The sequence below is a fragment of the Drosophila simulans genome, chromosome 2R (genome assembly GCF_016746395.2).
Source record: "Drosophila simulans strain w501 chromosome 2R, Prin_Dsim_3.1, whole genome shotgun sequence".
Classification (NCBI taxonomy): domain Eukaryota; kingdom Metazoa; phylum Arthropoda; class Insecta; order Diptera; family Drosophilidae; genus Drosophila; species Drosophila simulans.
The window spans coordinates 9804493-9822181 of record NC_052521.2 but is presented as its reverse complement, the minus strand read 5'-3'; the positions used below and the strand labels follow the sequence as shown (position 1 = coordinate 9822181).

General features: G+C 44.4%; 2 protein-coding genes across 5 annotated transcripts in view; one reads left to right on the top strand and one right to left on the bottom strand.

The window, feature by feature from the left end:
• Window positions 1-1061: 1061 nt before the first annotated feature.
• The window catches only part of LOC6734173 (probable beta-hexosaminidase fdl), a 17902-nt gene continuing 1274 nt past the window's right edge, over window positions 1062-17689 (top strand). Inside the window, exons 1-6 of one of the 4 annotated variants that reach the window (XM_016182259.2) lie at window positions 15047-15081; window positions 15150-15218; window positions 15701-15883; window positions 15952-16460; window positions 16519-17254; window positions 17320-17638. In XM_016182259.2, the coding sequence (XP_016027181.1) occupies window positions 15062-15081; window positions 15150-15218; window positions 15701-15883; window positions 15952-16460; window positions 16519-17254; window positions 17320-17638 (1836 nt within the window). In that variant the 5' untranslated portion in view covers window positions 15047-15061. Of the gene's footprint in view, window positions 1651-14959; window positions 15082-15149; window positions 15219-15284; window positions 15550-15700; window positions 15884-15951; window positions 16461-16518; window positions 17255-17319; window positions 17639-17689 lie in introns of those variants that run through there. The other 3 variants (XM_016182258.3, XM_016182260.3, XM_016182256.3) reach the window with 3 other exon arrangements.
• On the bottom strand, window positions 5056-11350 carry LOC6734174. Its single transcript, XM_016167919.3, has 3 exons — window positions 10342-11350; window positions 8147-8297; window positions 5056-6595 (listed from the first exon to the last, which is right to left on the bottom strand). Exons 1-3 carry the CDS (start codon window positions 10701-10703, stop codon window positions 5498-5500), a joined length of 1611 nt encoding a protein of 536 aa, XP_016027183.1. The 5' UTR covers window positions 10704-11350; the 3' UTR covers window positions 5056-5497.

The following is a 17689-nucleotide window of genomic DNA, read 5'->3' as shown; positions in this document are numbered from 1 at the left end:
AGTAAGTAAAGAAATAAGTTTTATTTATAAAATGATTCATTTACATTTCATTACGCTTTGTAAACCTATTTCGAATTGAGTATCAACGCATTTTCCTGAATAATTACATTTTTCATTGGCTATTATCGGACGTCTCGGAGGATGTCCGATTCGTCACTACGTAAACTCGTTAGTAATAAATATTTGTTTAATCATAAGCTAGTTTTTTTCACAGGGTCGTCATAGTTTGAGTATAAATAAAAGCGAGCGGTTTTGGAATAAATATTGCCAGTCTAGAAATACAGCTCTATAAAAAAAGCGACAGTAAACTTTGTACAGATTTACTTTTTGGATAATGATCGCTGAATTGGGCACCCCTCTTTTCGATGGCAGATCTATGTGTGTATATTGCTCTTATCCCTGGAGGTCGCACGAAGGAATGGACATCGAATAAATTATGTACATAAATATAAATTTAAGGTTGCTCACGTAAATTGACTTGGTCTGTTCGAAATATAATTTTATTTAATAAGAGCGTATTCTTAATAACATAAAATTGTATCATTTTGCTTTTAAAATTGTCAAATAATAAAAAGAATGGTTTGATTAGAAAAATATTTTAATTCGTTTTTAATATAAAAGCTTTATTTCAAATTATGTGCTTCAAATCAATGTCGATGAGCAGCGGCGATGGAGAAGTGGTAGAAATTGGAACATGGGTACGTTTTTTATTTATTTTTTCTATATTTATAGGTAAATTAAAAAAAAAAGATAAATGTTAAGAAAAAATATCTTACTATCTATGTACGGCTTTAATTTTTAGGACTCAATAAAGTATATGAAATATGATATTATTAAATTTTCATGAAGTGTCCTCAAAGGAATTTTCTATTATCTTTTTTTTAACATTGTTGTATTTTTAATTACTGAAATTCAAATCTAAATAAATATAAACGACCCCATGTTTCAAATTCAACCGTTCCTCTATTGACGGCAATTAGACGCACATTCTGAAATTTTACCTTTATTTGACGTATGTCTTGGTATTTCACAGTATAGTTTCCTGTTGTAGATACCGTCCCGTCTTCGGTATTTTTCATAAGACTGAATACGACGGTATTTCAACGCCATTCTCGCACGGTCAGTTGCCGATTTTGTTTTTTGTTGTTTTTTTGCAATAAATGTTTGCCCAGCAGGAAAACTAACGATGCCAATGGCACAAGCGGTCCGTGCATTTGTTTAATTACTGTCTGTACCATACCCAAAATACTGGATGCAATGCAAAATCGTTCAAGTGCCGACCGAATTACCGCTCCGCACCCGTTGTTCGCCGTCTCGCTCGCTCGCACTGCTCCTGTAGTCGTGTGCACTTTGTGTGAATTACTCGTACATTGCAGCACAAATAAGTCCGATTGCCGTGTAAAAATATGTAAAAATGTAACGCCATTCGCCGCACAGAAGTCGCAAAAGCAATAGGACACACACGCCACATAGGCAGCCATTCGTTGGCGCACCTGCCAGTTGCACGCTTATCTGAACCGCACCAGCAATACCCTAGAATCGCAGCAGTAGCTAGCCCCGCACCCCGCCCCATCCCTTCGGAGCGACCTCAGTTGTCCTGGCGACGGAGGAAATAAGGACATGCAAAGAGCATTTCCATACGCAGTGTGGGTAAGTCTATAAGTACACGGATGAGATGTCTGTATGTATTTACATCTGTCCGCAGTATTTACGCGCCTGTGTGTGTGTGTGTGCGCTTGGGCAGAGGCTTACGCAGTGAATTTGGGAGGGGCTTAAGCCCCTAAAAGCAACAGTGGGCTGGAATGTCCTTTAAGAAATACCAGGACTCCGCCTTAGAACTTCCCCTTTCATGTTGAAGATTTTCTTTATAATTTGGCACATAGTGATAGGAATACTTTTGAAAGGCATATTTGGCACTTATATGAATGATATTTACATCTCTATTTTGTTTGTTTTGTTGTATTAAAAGCCTAAGCTAAACCTACATATAAATGCGCCCATATACACAACCCAACATATTCCATATCGCAACTATTCAAGATAATAAAGATTACCTAAAATAAAGTTAACCATTTCATTTAAAAAAAAAATTCCACATTGCATATCTGTAGATATAAGACACTTTTCACCATAATGTGCCCCCTTTATCAATAAACTCAGCTTACGCCACTGATATTTGTTAGTATGTGCACTGTAATATTTTTTGGCTATTCAGTATTTGCACTTTTACTTTCGGATTGCCTCTCTCCTTTGCGGCTTGGCCCCATTACCTCATGACTTGCTCAATTTCTGCTGCCGTAGTCTCGTCGCATTCAAGATACTGTGTACACAATAATATTACATATTATATGTATGTACATATATTATATTTATTGCCCCGCGAGAATTCCAGCTGACGATCGGTTTAGCGGAAGTGAGATATACAGTGGCTCGCAACTAATAGTAGAATTACTGCGCCTTCACATTTGCTGATAAGCGTTTGGGATCGCTATCCTGGAAAGCGCATACGCTGCCGTTTTCGATATTCCCAAAAATAGCGATCCCAACCAATTATCAGCAATTGTGAGTACTTGGCTTGTACGTAGTCATTATGCCAGTCGCCAGTTGCCAGACTTAAATGTTATCAACAATTTATGCAACAAATTATAAGAGGAAGAGGAAGATTTCCAAAAACGGACTTCTCGCTTGGTGGGAACCGATAAGCACATTTTTGAATTAAAGTATTCAAAATTATAAAAATATTTTCTTGTTTTGTATATACCAGTATAAAAGACAGATTAACAAGAAATAGATTTACAAAATCCCAACCTTATAAAGTTCTGTGTATATAGATAGTCGTTTTATAATTAGATTATTTTCACTATTTGTGATTTTGAGTTGTTTATGTGATAAGGTTTTCTTGGGAAATGTTTAGCATGCATGAAATTGCTACTTTAAGGTTGGTCTTATCATGAACTATAATAAAATGTAAAATAAATTAGATAACATTAAAATATTTTAGTTATTTAATTTAATATAAAATGCTAGCTTGGGTTAGTAATCCATATGTGAATATTATATTTTAAAAATATGTGTTATATTACATACTCGTTTTGACTTAACATTCCCGTAAAGCATCTATGATTTGGTCTTCTCTTCGCACCACTTCGATCTGAATTTTTGGGTCATAGCAAATGCCAAATGGTTTATATTTAGTGACCCAATGGAGTCTATTTCAAGCACGTGCCTGGCACTCCCATGCTGATGACGCTGACATCGTCGTAAGTGGCTCGAGTAGTTTGGCCCGATGCCCCGGCAGGAACACAAGTTTTTAAGCGGCAATTTGCAGCAATTATAAATACGAGAGGCTGTTGGCAAAGTGCTGCTACTGCTCACACCTCGCAATCCATGCCATCCAAGTCAGAAATTCGCCATTCGCCCATTCGGTTCACCCTCGTGTGCCTGCCTCTTCTGGTGTTATTAATAAATCGAACGGGTTGCAGGGGGATGGCGGAGGGGTGGTGGTTTTGCGATGGAAAGGGTCAAGCGGTGCTGCGCAGTTTGTGATGCCACCTCGAAAGCCCCCAGTTGCGCCCAATCCCGCCCAGCACCACCCATGCCAAGCACGAGTTCAGCTGGGTTCAGTTTCATGTTCAGCTCTCGTTTGCTCTATTTTGTTTTTGGCCTCCACACATGCACATTAGCTGGCGTCTGGTGCTCTCTTTTCTATCATTTTCCCACCCATTTGCCGCCCGCTTTCCCACCCATCAGCTGCGGTTGCCAATCGACAGCGGCAGCAGCATCGGCAGCGGCGGCAGCAGCAGCGGCAGAAGCGGCTGCGACTTGTTGTGCCGCCGTCAGCGGCAGACGCATTGCTTTCAGTTGTTTGCAATTACCAACAAAGCGCGCTCCTCTTGGCCGGATCATCGAAATTGTGTTAATACGTGGCCCAGAAATCGCGCTGGCATGGCCATAAATAAACCAAAATTAAGTTATTTCTATTTATTGCCGGTGCTAACGTGAAAAATTCAATTCAAATGCTGCTGACACGACGGTACGAGTGTTAAACGAAATCATTCTCTTTAAACCAGTGGCATTCCAACTAGAATTTTGTTCAATAATAAACAAACCACATTGAGGTTGATTGGGGGTTGTGCTGGCTTAAATGTGATCTCAAGTGTAACTTACATGCATAATTACATTCCCCGCATTATCCAACCACCCACTTGAGCCATTCAAGGTTGCATAAACGCCGAGAACTTGTTACCCCTGCGTTGGCTGTCAAATGAAATTGTGCACAATGATGGGAGCCAACTACTGAACAAGTTTCTTGTTGCCATTTCCATTGCAATGTGGCACGAGGGCAAAAGAAAAGGTAGCCGAGGCAAAACAAGGGTGCTTTGAGCCATCGCTTGACCACACACGTAAAACATAACCCACAATTGAAAACGATTTATTTTCTCACATACCCTTGGCGTGCTTTAGTGTGCTTTTCACTGAAGTAATTCCAAGTGGGCGAACGGTGCGTATACTTGATATTTGAAGTTAATGCAGGTGAATAAGAATTTTAGAGTGGGCGAACTGTGCGTATGCTTGATATGCGTGATAATTACGTATAGTTGACATTCAGAGAATTTTTGACTCTCAAAAGTTCTTAAAAGATAATTTTCTGGTTAAATAATTAAACTATTCACGCTAAATACTTAAGTTAGAGAATAACGTAGCCGACATGGTGACACTTTTCGCCCCTGAATTTCCGCCGCTCTCCTCATGCGAATGATCCAGACGAAAAGGCAGAGACATAAGCCCGTTGTCTGCGGTGGAAAAGTGGATGTGGAAAATCGCAAAGGGTTGGGAAAATGTGGTGAGGGGCGAGTGGTTGGCTGGTGTTGCTGTTTTCTTGCCGCTTGTTAGACGTTGTCTTTGGCGATTTGTTTGCATGCCATTCCTGCTCTGCTTTCGTTTTTTATCATCCCGCCTGCGTTTCCCGCCCCCTGTTTTTAATGCAAAATCAATCGGATTGCGACCAGCCGAGCATTCTAAACTAAAAACTGTTCGCGTGGAATAAGGCGAAGGTTGCGGATTGAGGTTGCTTATTAAACCGCTTGTTGCGTTCAATTACAACTTTTGATTTTATTGATACGAGTACTCGGACACGAACATTTACAGGGATATGCACTGGCTTAGCTCTAAAACATTTAAACGTTAAAATTATTGTTATCCGATTTGCTTAAAATGTTATTTTCTCTGTTTTGAGAGCGTGATATTTTTGTCAACCCTTTCAACTCAAAAATGCTTACTTTAGGTGTGCTTCTCTTAGCATATCAAAGAAAAACTCTAGCCATCTTCTTAGGTGGTTGAGAACCAATGAAATAGCTAAAAACTGAACTGGTTTCTCATTCTGCAGTAATAACACATGAATTCACCAATCTCAACCTATCTTAATCATAGTTAAAGCACGATTGTGGTTTGGGTTTCGGTTTGCAGCCATACAACTAATGCGAACTGCTCGTTAGGCTCACACATAACCACTGGACTCCAGTTTGATGGCACCCTCGTATGTGGGCAGGCCCGATCTGTCGATGATTTTGCTCATGTCCAGGCTGATGATTCCATTCTCGTTGATGTTGTCCAGGTCCTGCTCCTCGTGCTCCTTCTGCTGTCCCGTGGCCAGCTCATCCTCCCCCGATTGCCCGTGGAATGTGGCTGGTGCGTCGGAAGTTGATGGTGTGTCCGATGTTGCTGCGTTGTCGTTTTCATCGTTGGCAGCGGTTATGGGAAAGAGAACGGCATCATTTTGAGGTGGCTCATCGATAGTGGCGGCCAGAAAATTGCCGTTGGCCTCATCCTGCAGATCGTCACCAGAAATGTGGTTGCCATTGCCATTGTCGATGTCGCTGGGGCAGGGGCAGATAGACGGTTCCTCCTCCTCCCTGCGCCCGCCCATATTCAGACCGCTCTCCACGGACAGAGCGGTCAGTGGTTCATCATCGACCTCACCTTCATAGCGGAACTTGCCGCACAGCGGACAGCCTCGCCGGTAGTGGTTTGCACTATGCTGATGGCTCTGCTGCAGGTACCGCCGCCCGAAGGTGTTCAATCTGACATTCTGCGCCGGCTTACGTACCTGCAGCGTCTCCATTTCCAGGCAATTTCCGCTCCGGGCAGCCACCGCCGCCGCAGCGGCATTCCACATGCTCTCCACCTCGGCCCGCTGCAGCGAGCAGCAGGATTGGGCATTTAGGGCCAGTTGCAACTGCTTGTTGACCAGCAGGCCATTGGCACCTCCTGGTGCGCACTGCACACTGCCACTGGCTACCGCATCCACACTGCCATCCGGTGTGCCGCGACCGAAGCTCGTTCCCGGCTGGCCGCTGATGTCCAAGGAGGATCGGTATCCTGGCGGCGGCGAGACGCGTTGCATCAGTAGCTGTTGCTGTTGTTGCAGTTGCAGCTGCAATTGCTGCTGCTGTTGCTGCTCCAGCTGCTGCTGGTGGAGCTGCTGTTCGTGCAGCACCACTGCATCGTACGAGGGCGGTGGTTCGTGGTGCAGGGCGGGCACGGCGGACAGGCCATCGGTGGAGTCGCCCAGGAACAGGCCAGATGTCTCGTAGCACTGAGGGATTAAACGAACAATTAAACTCTATTAGCAGGAGGATAAAAAAGGAAGTTGCATAGATTGTAGGGTTTGATTTTCTAAATGCAATGCTTTGCACTGTCACTTTTACTGGAGATGGAGCTTCCCACTGGTCTATAACCCTCAAGGTCGTGACTAATTGCCGATCTCCGATCTCCGCTTGGTCGCTTTGTAAATTACTTTCTTAATGGAGACGCGGTGGACAAGTGAAATTTACGCGATCAAATAAAAAGTTTAAATTGCACACATCATAAATTTATTTGTCTCTGCCGCGCAATCTGCAATCCCATTCTCATTCCCATTGCCACTCCCATTTCGCGTGCTAGAAACCCGCCTTCTTCTGTCCACAGTTGACATCTGTGCCTGGCCAGACTAACGTTGATTTACGTGGAGCCTTTTGCCGCCACTTTCCCCCCTTTCCCAGCGGACCAACAAACAACAATGAACTGAATGATGGCCTATGGTGCTGGTAGGTGGTTGGTTGGTTGGTTGGTTGTTTGGTGGGTAGATTGTGGGCTGAATGGAAAGGCGCCTCGTAACCTAATAAAGAGCACGGCCAAGTGAGTGCGACTTCTGGGCCACTTGCACTGGCTGGCTGTATGGCCGGCCACAATTGTCGCGCCCTTTTGGTCAACTGAACCCACTTTCCCCCGGATGTGGCACCTGTTAAATGCGGCGCATAAATATCCATTACAGTCCTGCTGCTCCATCTTCTCCCGCACTTTCAGTTTTCGACTTAGTTTCAAACTGTCGCCACGAAATGTTGGCTTACACTTGAAAAGGGACAATTATGGCCGGATTGTGTGTTGTTCTAGCGTCCAAATGGCTAAAATATCAGAATGGTGTGTATTATTATTATTTCTATTGTAATTTCGACCACTAATTGGAAAACTGGGTTGATTTGATTGAAGCTCAAATCGAAAAAACTAAATTTTTTGCATTGAAAGTTTGTTGTGTAGTTTGCTTAATATCATATATGTACATATTTGCACTCTTTTCAGCCAGCACTTAAACTTAATAGTCGCTAATTGATTTTTAGCATTCGATCGTTTTGAAATTGACAAAAAAAAACCTTTTCGTTTTAGGGGTTTTGTATTCATATTGACTATAGCAAATTGACAAGCCAATCACTGATAAATTGCCATTCATTTAGGTATTTAGCAAGCTTTGAATCTGGTTAATGTAAGCCTAGAACTTGTATAACTTTATGTATTTAAGAGCCAGACTTACTCTCCCATTTTTCACACACATTCGAAATGTGTGTTATTTATTTGAACCACTAAAGAGGAGGAAATAGCACATACTGCCATCGCTGGATTTGATTAATAAAATTCTGGTTTCCCCTGAACAAGCACCGATGTCCGTCGTCCACTTCCATTGTGACCCAACTATCATCCACTTGGAATGCCGTTGACATCCGTTTGTAACTATGGCTGGGTGGACGACAAAGCTCTCTGCCAGAACCCCACGGGCACCATGGACCATCGATGCATAGGCATTGAGGATATACTCGTATTAGCTCCAACTCACCTGCTCCACGCTGTATATTTCCATGTTGGGATCGCCCTCGAGCCACTGGTGCTGCTGCTGCCTGTAGGCGGCCTCCGTTCGCTTTTTGATGTTCCGATGGCAACAATAGCAGACCACACACAATATGGTCGTCACCAGGGAAAGCATTGCTCTGCAACAAATTAAATCGAACGGGGATGTGAATGCAATGCTATTCAATGAATGTTATAATGTTATTCCAACGAACATATATTTATTTGCCTTGGCTGGCGACACGAAATTGATTGCGGGCCATCGATAAATGACCAGTGTGATAATAACGTATTAATACGCATTCGGTATTTATTAATTTCGCCATACAAATTGCCAGTGCTTGTATGTTTATTTATTTTGGGTTGGCTTTGCCAGCATATTGATAGCATAAATTGGCCACAAAATGTTGACATTCATACATCATGGTAGCGGAAATTACTCTTCTTGGCTTCTCGGTTTTAATTAGATAATGCAGTTGTGGCTTTTTATTTGGCTCCAAATTCAACTTGCAGCCAAACGAAGGGGAAATTTCAATGAAATGTAGGGCATATTGCCAATTATCTCGATTTAACTAAGCTGCCACACACACACACACTTCAAATCTGGTTTGGAGAATGCGCGTGTGTGTGTTAGCCTAATAATATTCCAAATTTGGCCTTTTGTCTAAAGAGGTAATATTATGGATTTATCAAATTTTAATTGTCTGTCGTTAAGTTGCCTAAAATAGCCAGATTATGTCAAGTGCTTTTGTTTATTAAACAAACACAATATGCCTGAAAACATGGTCAAGAGATTCCCCATAGCTGGTATCAGTGAATTTGAAAAGGTGTAGCTCTATCTGTTCCTTAATTCGTCAATAAATCCGAAATGACCCCACCACTATCAACTGGATTGCCAGTTATCAAATTTTCCTTTTAACGCTGTCGGCCAATTTATGTCGGTTTATTGAAACCCACTGGTTTATTTAGTCGGAAATGGTTTCGTGTCGTGTCGATTTCGTAGCTCCAGGCATTTCCATGACGTCACTTAATCCACTTTAGAATGCAACATTGTGCCCCACTTGTCTGTCCACTGTCTTCCACTACCCCACGTGCGTCCTCCGATTTTTCCTTGTCTCTCAATTTTTTTTTTGGCTGTTCAACTTTCCCGGTTCACGCAATTTCTCGCATGTCAACAGTTCATTAGGGCCCCTTTTTTTGGGGGGGCCCAGCTTTTCCGGCCTTCTCATTCCGCAGCGACGAAAAGAGACAACAGCGATTTCCCCCACTCCGGTTTTTTACTCGAGCTATTTTCAATGAACTGCCCAAGACAATCGATAAAAAAGTAGTTAAAATAAAGTTTTTTCTATTTTTTTTTTGGCTTGTGTGGGTCGCGCGTGATGTTTGCAGACACTAAGAAAACCCCATAAAAGCGTGTTTACAAAACCTCTTTGTTGCTCTGCGGTTACTCCGAAAAAATAGAATAGCTCGTGTTGCACATGAAAGTTGTTTTTTTTTTTACATTTTATTAACAAGCCAAGCCAGTGCCAGGATGCTAGGGTTTCGACGAAGCAAAACCGAAAGTAAAAAATGCCCCGGCACAATTATAATTATGATTTTCAGCGCGGAAAAGCGGAAGCCTGACATCTTCTCTTGCTCTTGTTGATGCTTATTAATTCGCAGCTCCTTCCCATAAATCAAGTTGTGCCAGGCATTATGATCTATGGAAGTATCTTGTAATATGCTTCTTGAGTGTTTTTACCAAAAGGGGCACTTGCTGCAAGCATTTCTCACAGGAATTTTCGAGATGCTCCTTGTTGTCGAACGAAAACCCAGTGGTTAGCTGTAATTATTGAATGGCAAACTCACTTGTGGCAGTAAACTATTAGCTGGAATGATAGCCACATTTCGTATGAATTATCTATATGAAATGATTGCGGTATCCTTTCAAAATACTGAAGAGAGCTTCTTTAAAATGTAAATACTTGAACAATTCTGCTCTCGTTAGCTGCGAGGCCAATTGTTTTGGGCGAACTTTCTTGGCAACTCTAATTAATTAATTGCCAAATGACTGAGGGGAATGCTCAGCTATTTGGCAAAACTTCCAGCCACTCTTTCGCATTTCCCACGGGCCAAAAAAGGTGACTTGACTTATCTCCTGAACTTCGCATCAGTCGAATGTTCCAACTGACGGGACAGACTTACCCGCCAAGCAGCAGATTCACATTGCCGTTGACAACATTTGCATACGTCTGGGGTCCACTAGGTCCTCCGCCGCCACCGACGCCCGAGATGACGGATCCACCGCGCTGCTGGTGATATTGCCCCAATCCGCCGGTGTAGTAGGTGGTGTGTGTGACAATCGAGGAGGAGGACGAGACATGCTCCTGGGACTGCAGCTGCTCCTCGCTGACGAAACTTCCAAACGCTGTCGAAGATGATGATGACGGCAATGGCGGGTCCGTTGTGGAAACCAGCGATATTGTTGTGGCCGGGATTGTGTGATTCTGATTTTGATTCTGACTTTGACCAAAGGCCAGCAGAGTTGCATAACGTTTGAGAGACATTTCACTGCGAGTGGAAATCGAGCCACGGCGATTGCATAACGATTAGCGCGGCGCACTCATTACATGGCCATTAGCACGCACACTTCAGCCCCGAAGGAGGCGCATCTAGCCTGGCTAGCAGCGAAAGCCTGGGCTCTAGACCGCAGCAAGGACGAAAGGCGACTGCCAGGAGCTAGCCCTCGCAATCGACGAGCCGAAGGCTACGGCGACTTCAGCACGACAGCCGAGTCAAACAGAAAACTTTGGGCTAAAACTAACACAAACACTACACGAAACACAAGTTTAATACTTTGTTATAAAAGTTCCCTTGGCTTGTCATTTGTTTAAATATTTCTTTGCTAATTTTATACAAATTTATAGATTAGGTAAGTTTAATCATGCATTTGCACAGAGAATTCGATACGATTTTTCTATGGAATTATCACTTTTTCATAGCCACATTGTTTGCATAACTCTATGCATTTAAAACTTTAAGCCATAATAGCCTGTTTTGCCTGTTTTTTTCTGAGTGTAACTGGTAGAACGATCGATGGCCAAGGCAAGTCTATTTCCGTAACTCTTAGTTTTGGCCGCGAACCGCGAGTTGTGCGTCTGGGCAAATGCGTTGCGCTGCTGCAACTGAGCTCCGGCTTGACTTGCTGACTAGTTTACTGGCTGGCTGGCTGGTCGTCCTGTCCCGAGGACTTTGGCTTGGCTTATCCTTTTGTTGTGAACCCGACGAAGTTGCCTTGGCAACCGAATGGGCCAGCCTTCGGCTTGGACTCAGCACTTCGGCTGTTTAGCTGCTGATGTCTGTGGTTACTTCTGCTCGCTGCTGCTCGCCTGTTCCATGTTGCGTTGCCCATTTTTCTGCGGCTTTCCCTCTCTGGTTTTTCGGGTTTGGGGTGGTCGCTCCGCCGGCACTGGTGGGTGGCAAAAGGATATGTCGACGACAAAGGACAGGCAGAGCTATTTGTATTGAGCTTCCCCGTTGTACACTGCTCACTCGTACCCAAGTTCTCCTTCGGTTTCTACACGTTTCACGTCAAATTGAGCGCCAAATGCTTTTGTATGCCCGTATGGTTTGTCATTATTGCTGCTGTTGCGTTGTTGTTGCTGCTGCTGCTGTTGTTGTGGCAACCGTGCATGCCATTTGAACAACACTTGTCGCCAACTGACATTTTTCACGGCATGCGGCCATAAATAATAATGCGACTCAGAAGCAACAGTCCATGCCGCGCATATTGAGCATGCAACATGCTGCTCCACGGCACACGCTGCGTATGCGTGATGCAGCAAAAAAATGCAAGCCACTTATGTTGCACAAGGGAGTTCAACTGTTGCATTTATATGCACTTTTAAGAAACGAATTGGTTGAGAGATGTTAAGAAATTGGCTAAGAAGTGTGTAGCATTCTACGTTTAGTAGAATCTTAAAAATAAAGATGTTTGCCACTTAGCATAATATATCGTTGAAAACACAAATAAAACCACAATCGTTCTTGATGTGCCCCATATATTAGACATCTCAGCATATGCAAACAGCTACCCCAAAAATCCGCCACAATATTGTTGCTAAATATTGAACCAATTTCCGCATAAATGCGAATGAAATGTATAACATTTGCATATCGGCCACATTTTAAAGCAACCGAATGCAATCATCATCATAATTGCCAGCCGTTAGCAGCTAATTGAAATGCACGAATTATTTTGGCAAATTTACTTTTAATTTATGGCGCACTCGCCTCGCGCAAACATTCAAATGTACGCGGAGTGCCCAATATTTGGGGCGGCAGTGTGGATTGGTCCTGCGATTACTATAACTATAGGTGGATGTAGGGTATAGGTATAGAGAGCTATAGTAGGTATGGGAACTCCCATGCCAGGTGCATGCAATCGCAGGCACTGTCGCCCGTCGGATTCAAGAACATATGTAAATAGTTGCACGCCATTTTGGACGCCCGCTCTTTTAGTTCCATGTTCTCTGCTGTGCACTTAGAAAAATATTGCTACAGTTCAAGATAATTTATAAACATGCACTCAGTTATTAGTTAGTAATTTATGTGCCTAAATAAATATTTATACCAAATATTTTGATATATTTGATGTATAATAATATAATATATTAAGATAAGCTATATTCATAGATCTTATAATATTAATTTTGAACAAGTTTTTTGCTATTACAATTTTCTTTCTGGTTGGAAACTTCATTGTGATTGCTGCTAGTTTTTCACAGTGCACCCACCCCACTCTTCCCTTCGCTGCGAGTGTGTTTTTGGCCGTGCCAACTGTTTGTTGACGGCGTCGTCGGCGTTCGAGCGTCTTGAAATCCGCGCTCCGTCGGCGGCTTATGGCCATAGTTGGGCCGTAGTTGTTGCCAGCGCCGAGTGTCGAGTGTCGCGCGCGCTCAAGAGCACGTATTTCAGTTGTTTCTCCTTGCCGCACGACGGCCGTGAACGGCGCACAAAAGTTGCCACCATTTTAGTTTTTCATCTCTGGCATAATTTTAGATTTGTGTGAAAGGAAATTTGTCAATTCAGGACAAACCAGCAACATAGTCAGCCAGCCAGGCAGCCAGCCAGCCACCCAGTTGGCCTGGCAGGACAGTAGGAGCAGCGAGAGGAGGCGTCAGTCGCCCTTTTGTGTGTCACGCCGCCCCTCAACAGTTGGCAGCTGGCAACGTGACTCATTAGAGCGTCCAGCTGGTGCGGGGCTGGCGGTGTTCCGCGGGGGCACGGAGCACCGGGAACCCCGCAAGGGGGACATGAGGTGGCGCCCACCCAACGGTGGGCCCTCTGATGATGGATAGTTTCGGGCGCTTCTGGTCACTTTCGAGCGCCGCTCTGCGCACGCGTTACGGGTAAGCCAAGGAAAGCAAGGCAAACTATCAAAATCTAAAAAAGCACCATGTTGATTTCCAGAGGGAAACTTTAAATGGAAAGCAATTGGGGGGGAAATTAATGTGGTTGATAGTAATTTTATCCAATTCACCTTCGCTCATGAGTTCACCCATTTCAAAGAAACTATCTTAAGCACCTTATCTAAATCTTAAAGCAAATCAATGCAGTAATAGTCAATCAATCTTTTTCCACTTTGCTTATTGGTTTAAATGTTGTTAATTATTCAATAAGAATATTTCTACAGGGTATTTTCATGCTTCAAGTTGTGTTTACTTCAGCTTAAAACAACTACGCAAAAATTAGTGGAATTAGAGCTAGCAAACTATCTTTGTAACTCGTCGTGCGGCGGCAACAAAAACGCTGCAATGTATGCTACACTTTTGTACAAATATTTTTGACATTCATGCATGTATGCTGTGTGGGAACTAATGAGGCTGTCACATTCAAGCAATCCTTTCCTCCTTTTTCCACTCCTTGCCTTTTTACCGAGCATTGGCAGCATTAATTATGCATGCCTGTTGATTTATTATGCACGACCATCAAGGTAATGATGGGACCAGGCCACCACTAAGAGCACGTCCATTGCATTGGAGCACCAGCTGCCAAGCTGCCATGCTGCCTCCACCTTCCACTACCCTTCGCGTTGCCAGTGGCAACTGGTAAAGGGTCTCGAACTCACCCGTGTTGCATGACCTGCGAAAGTATTTCATATTTTCACATGAAGCGTAATGAAAATTTTAAGGTCTCACCCATGCCAGCTTCGATTGTTCCAGTCGCACGCAAAGGTTGCAGGTCCTTTGCTGATTTTGCCACTACTGCATTACAGGTGTGTACCACCCACCGGCCACCACCCACCACCCACCAAATCACCCATCACGAGGGAAAGCGTCACGATACCCGGCGCCAGGTACCATGCTCCATCGGTGGCAAGGTCTCGCCCTCGTTCTTCGGCTATGCAAAGTTTCTTTAAAAAGGGAACACCCCTAAAAATATATGAAATCAAATTTGGGTTTATGGATCCTCGACTCGTTTGTTAAGTAATTTGATTTGAAATCAATAAGGAAGCATAGAACGTTAAATTATAGGTTACTTAGAAAGTTGATATGGGATGGGGGGGACTCTAAAAATATGGTGTTAAGGGTTGACAGGAAGGCTTCACTTGCTGATTATGAAGCGAGTACATAAAGACTTTAGTAAATACTGTAATAAAAGATTCAATCCTTCTTTAGTGAAATGTTTAATGCTGTGATAAGACAAACTGGCTTGTACTTAATACAATGATAATATGCCATTAAGTTGTTTTTCTCTTCATAAAATAGTTAAAGTTATAAAAAAAAGCAGAGTTTTCTCTCAACTTAGAAGCTGAATATCAGAGCTTGTAGCTTAAATTCTACCAAATGTATTCGATGTCCCAATAAAGTGGGCAATACTTTTGAACTCAACAAAATTAAAAGTTTACAATTTTCAATACACTATGAGATACGTATACGAAAGGTACGGAAGAAAGGGACGATGTCGTGGTCCCTAATGTTTTCCTATTCGATTTTTCATTATGTTGCCAGCCAGGCGCCACTGGAGGCCCAATTCCCAATTTTCCGCCTGCGACGAAGGTGGACGTGGATGTGGCATGTGTGCGTTGGTATTAGCGTGAGGACATCGCGGTCGTCGTGGATAAACAATTGCCACTAAATGGCATGTGGCTGAGCGCGACTCCTCGGGTTTCCTTTGATTTTATCGCTCGTCAAGCCCAAGTCGCGAGCATTGATTAAAGTTCGATGTGTCCTGTCCCCCATGACAGGGTGGGCGGAACTGTTTCAGTGGGGGCAGGTCTGGTGGTGGTGTCGACATGGTGGCCCATTGTCTTGCGACACGACCTACTATTGTGCATTATTGCTTAACTGTCTCAGTTCCTTAAACCAGCTGCCAGCGGGCAGGCGGCCAAAAGCCAGATGATGTCAACTGGTGGGTTGGACACAATGGCAAAAAGTGGGTTAGATGTTAAACAAGGGAGTTGAGTTCCATCAGGGGGAAATCAGGTTTTCAATATTTGAAATTTAATTAATATTTTCTATGAAATTCGTATTCTTATGATATGTATCCATCTATATTCCAGCCTACGCTATCTCTATAAGATGTCCTTGGCTGTATCGCTGCGCCGAGCTCTGTTGGTGCTGCTCACCGGCGCCATATTCATCCTGACGGTGCTCTACTGGAACCAAGGAGTCACCAAGGCCCAGGCTTACAATGAGGCGCTGGAACGCCCCCACAGCCATCACGATGCCAGTGGCTTTCCCATGTGAGTGCCACATGCCAATCAGGTTGAGGAATCATCCAACTCCCACTAATCACTCTTCGTTCTTGCAGACCCGTCGAGAAGTCCTGGACGTACAAGTGCGAGAATGACCGATGCATGCGGGTGGGCCACCATGGTAAATCCACCAAGAGGGTCTCGTTCATCAGCTGTTCGATGACGTGTGGTGACGTTAACATTTGGCCGCACCCCACCCAGAAATTCCTGCTCAGCTCCCAGACGCACAGCTTCTCTGTAGAGGATGTGCAGCTGCACGTGGACACGGCGCATCGTGAAGTACGCAAGCAGCTCCAACAGGCTTTTGACTGGTTCCTTAAGGATCTCAGGCAAATCCAGCGGCTGGACTACGTGGGTAGTTCATCAGAGCCGACCGTAAGCGAGTCCTCATCGAAATCACGCCACCACGCGGATTTGGAACCAGCTGCCACGCTCTTTGGAGCTACCTTTGGTGTAAAGAAGGTTGGGGATCTAACTAGCGTACAGGTCAAGATCAGCGTGCTCAAGTCCGGAGATCTTAACTTTAGCTTAGACAATGACGAGACCTATCAGCTTAGCACTCAAAGTGAGTATTCTAAAATAAAAGAAATAAATATAGCTTAATTTTCCCCACTTTTGAGCAGCCGAAGGACACCGCCTGCAGGTGGAGATCACCGCAAACTCTTACTTCGGAGCCCGGCATGGACTGTCTACGCTGCAGCAACTGATATGGTTTGACGACGAAGATCATCTGTTGCATACGTATGCCAATAGCAAGGTGAAGGATGCGCCCAAGTTCCGGTATCGAGGCCTCATGCTGGACACCTCTCGCCACTTCTTCTCTGTGGAGTCAATCAAGCGAACGATTGTGGGCATGGGCCTGGCCAAGATGAACCGCTTCCACTGGCACCTCACAGATGCCCAGAGTTTCCCCTACATTTCGCGCTACTATCCAGAGTTGGCCGAGCACGGAGCCTACTCGGAGAGCGAGACATACTCGGAGCAAGATGTTCGCGAGGTGGCCGAGTTCGCCAAGATCTATGGCGTTCAGGTCATACCCGAGATCGATGCGCCTGCCCATGCGGGCAATGGCTGGGATTGGGGACCCAAGCGCGGAATGGGCGAGCTGGCCATGTGCATCAACCAGCAGCCATGGAGCTTCTACTGTGGCGAACCGCCGTGCGGCCAGCTGAATCCGAAGAATAACTATACCTACCTCATTCTGCAGCGCCTCTACGAGGAGTTGTTGCAACACTCGGGCCCCACAGACTTCTTCCACCTGGGCGGTGACGAGGTGAATCTTGATTGCTGGGCGCAATACTTCAATGATACAGATCTCCGCGGATTGTGGTGCGATTTCATGCTCCAGGCTATGGTCAGGTGAGTAGCAGATAATTACTTTAAAAATAAGGTGATATCAAGTAATCTCATTTCTTGTTCCGTAGACTAAAACTGGCCAACAATGGAGTAGCACCCAAGCACGTGGCAGTCTGGTCGAGCGCCCTGACCAACACCAAGTGTCTTCCAAACAGTCAATTCACCGTTCAGGTATGGGGCGGCAGCACCTGGCAGGAGAACTACGATTTGCTGGACAACGGCTACAACGTAATCTTCTCGCATGTGGACGCCTGGTATCTGGACTGCGGCTTCGGTAGCTGGCGGGCCACTGGGGATGCTGCCTGTGCTCCGTACCGCACATGGCAGAACGTCTACAAGCACAGGCCGTGGGAGCGCATGCGATTGGATAAGAAGCGAAAGAAGCAGGTAAGCATCGCCTAAACATAGATATCTTAGTTCCCAAGTTTTTTAATAATA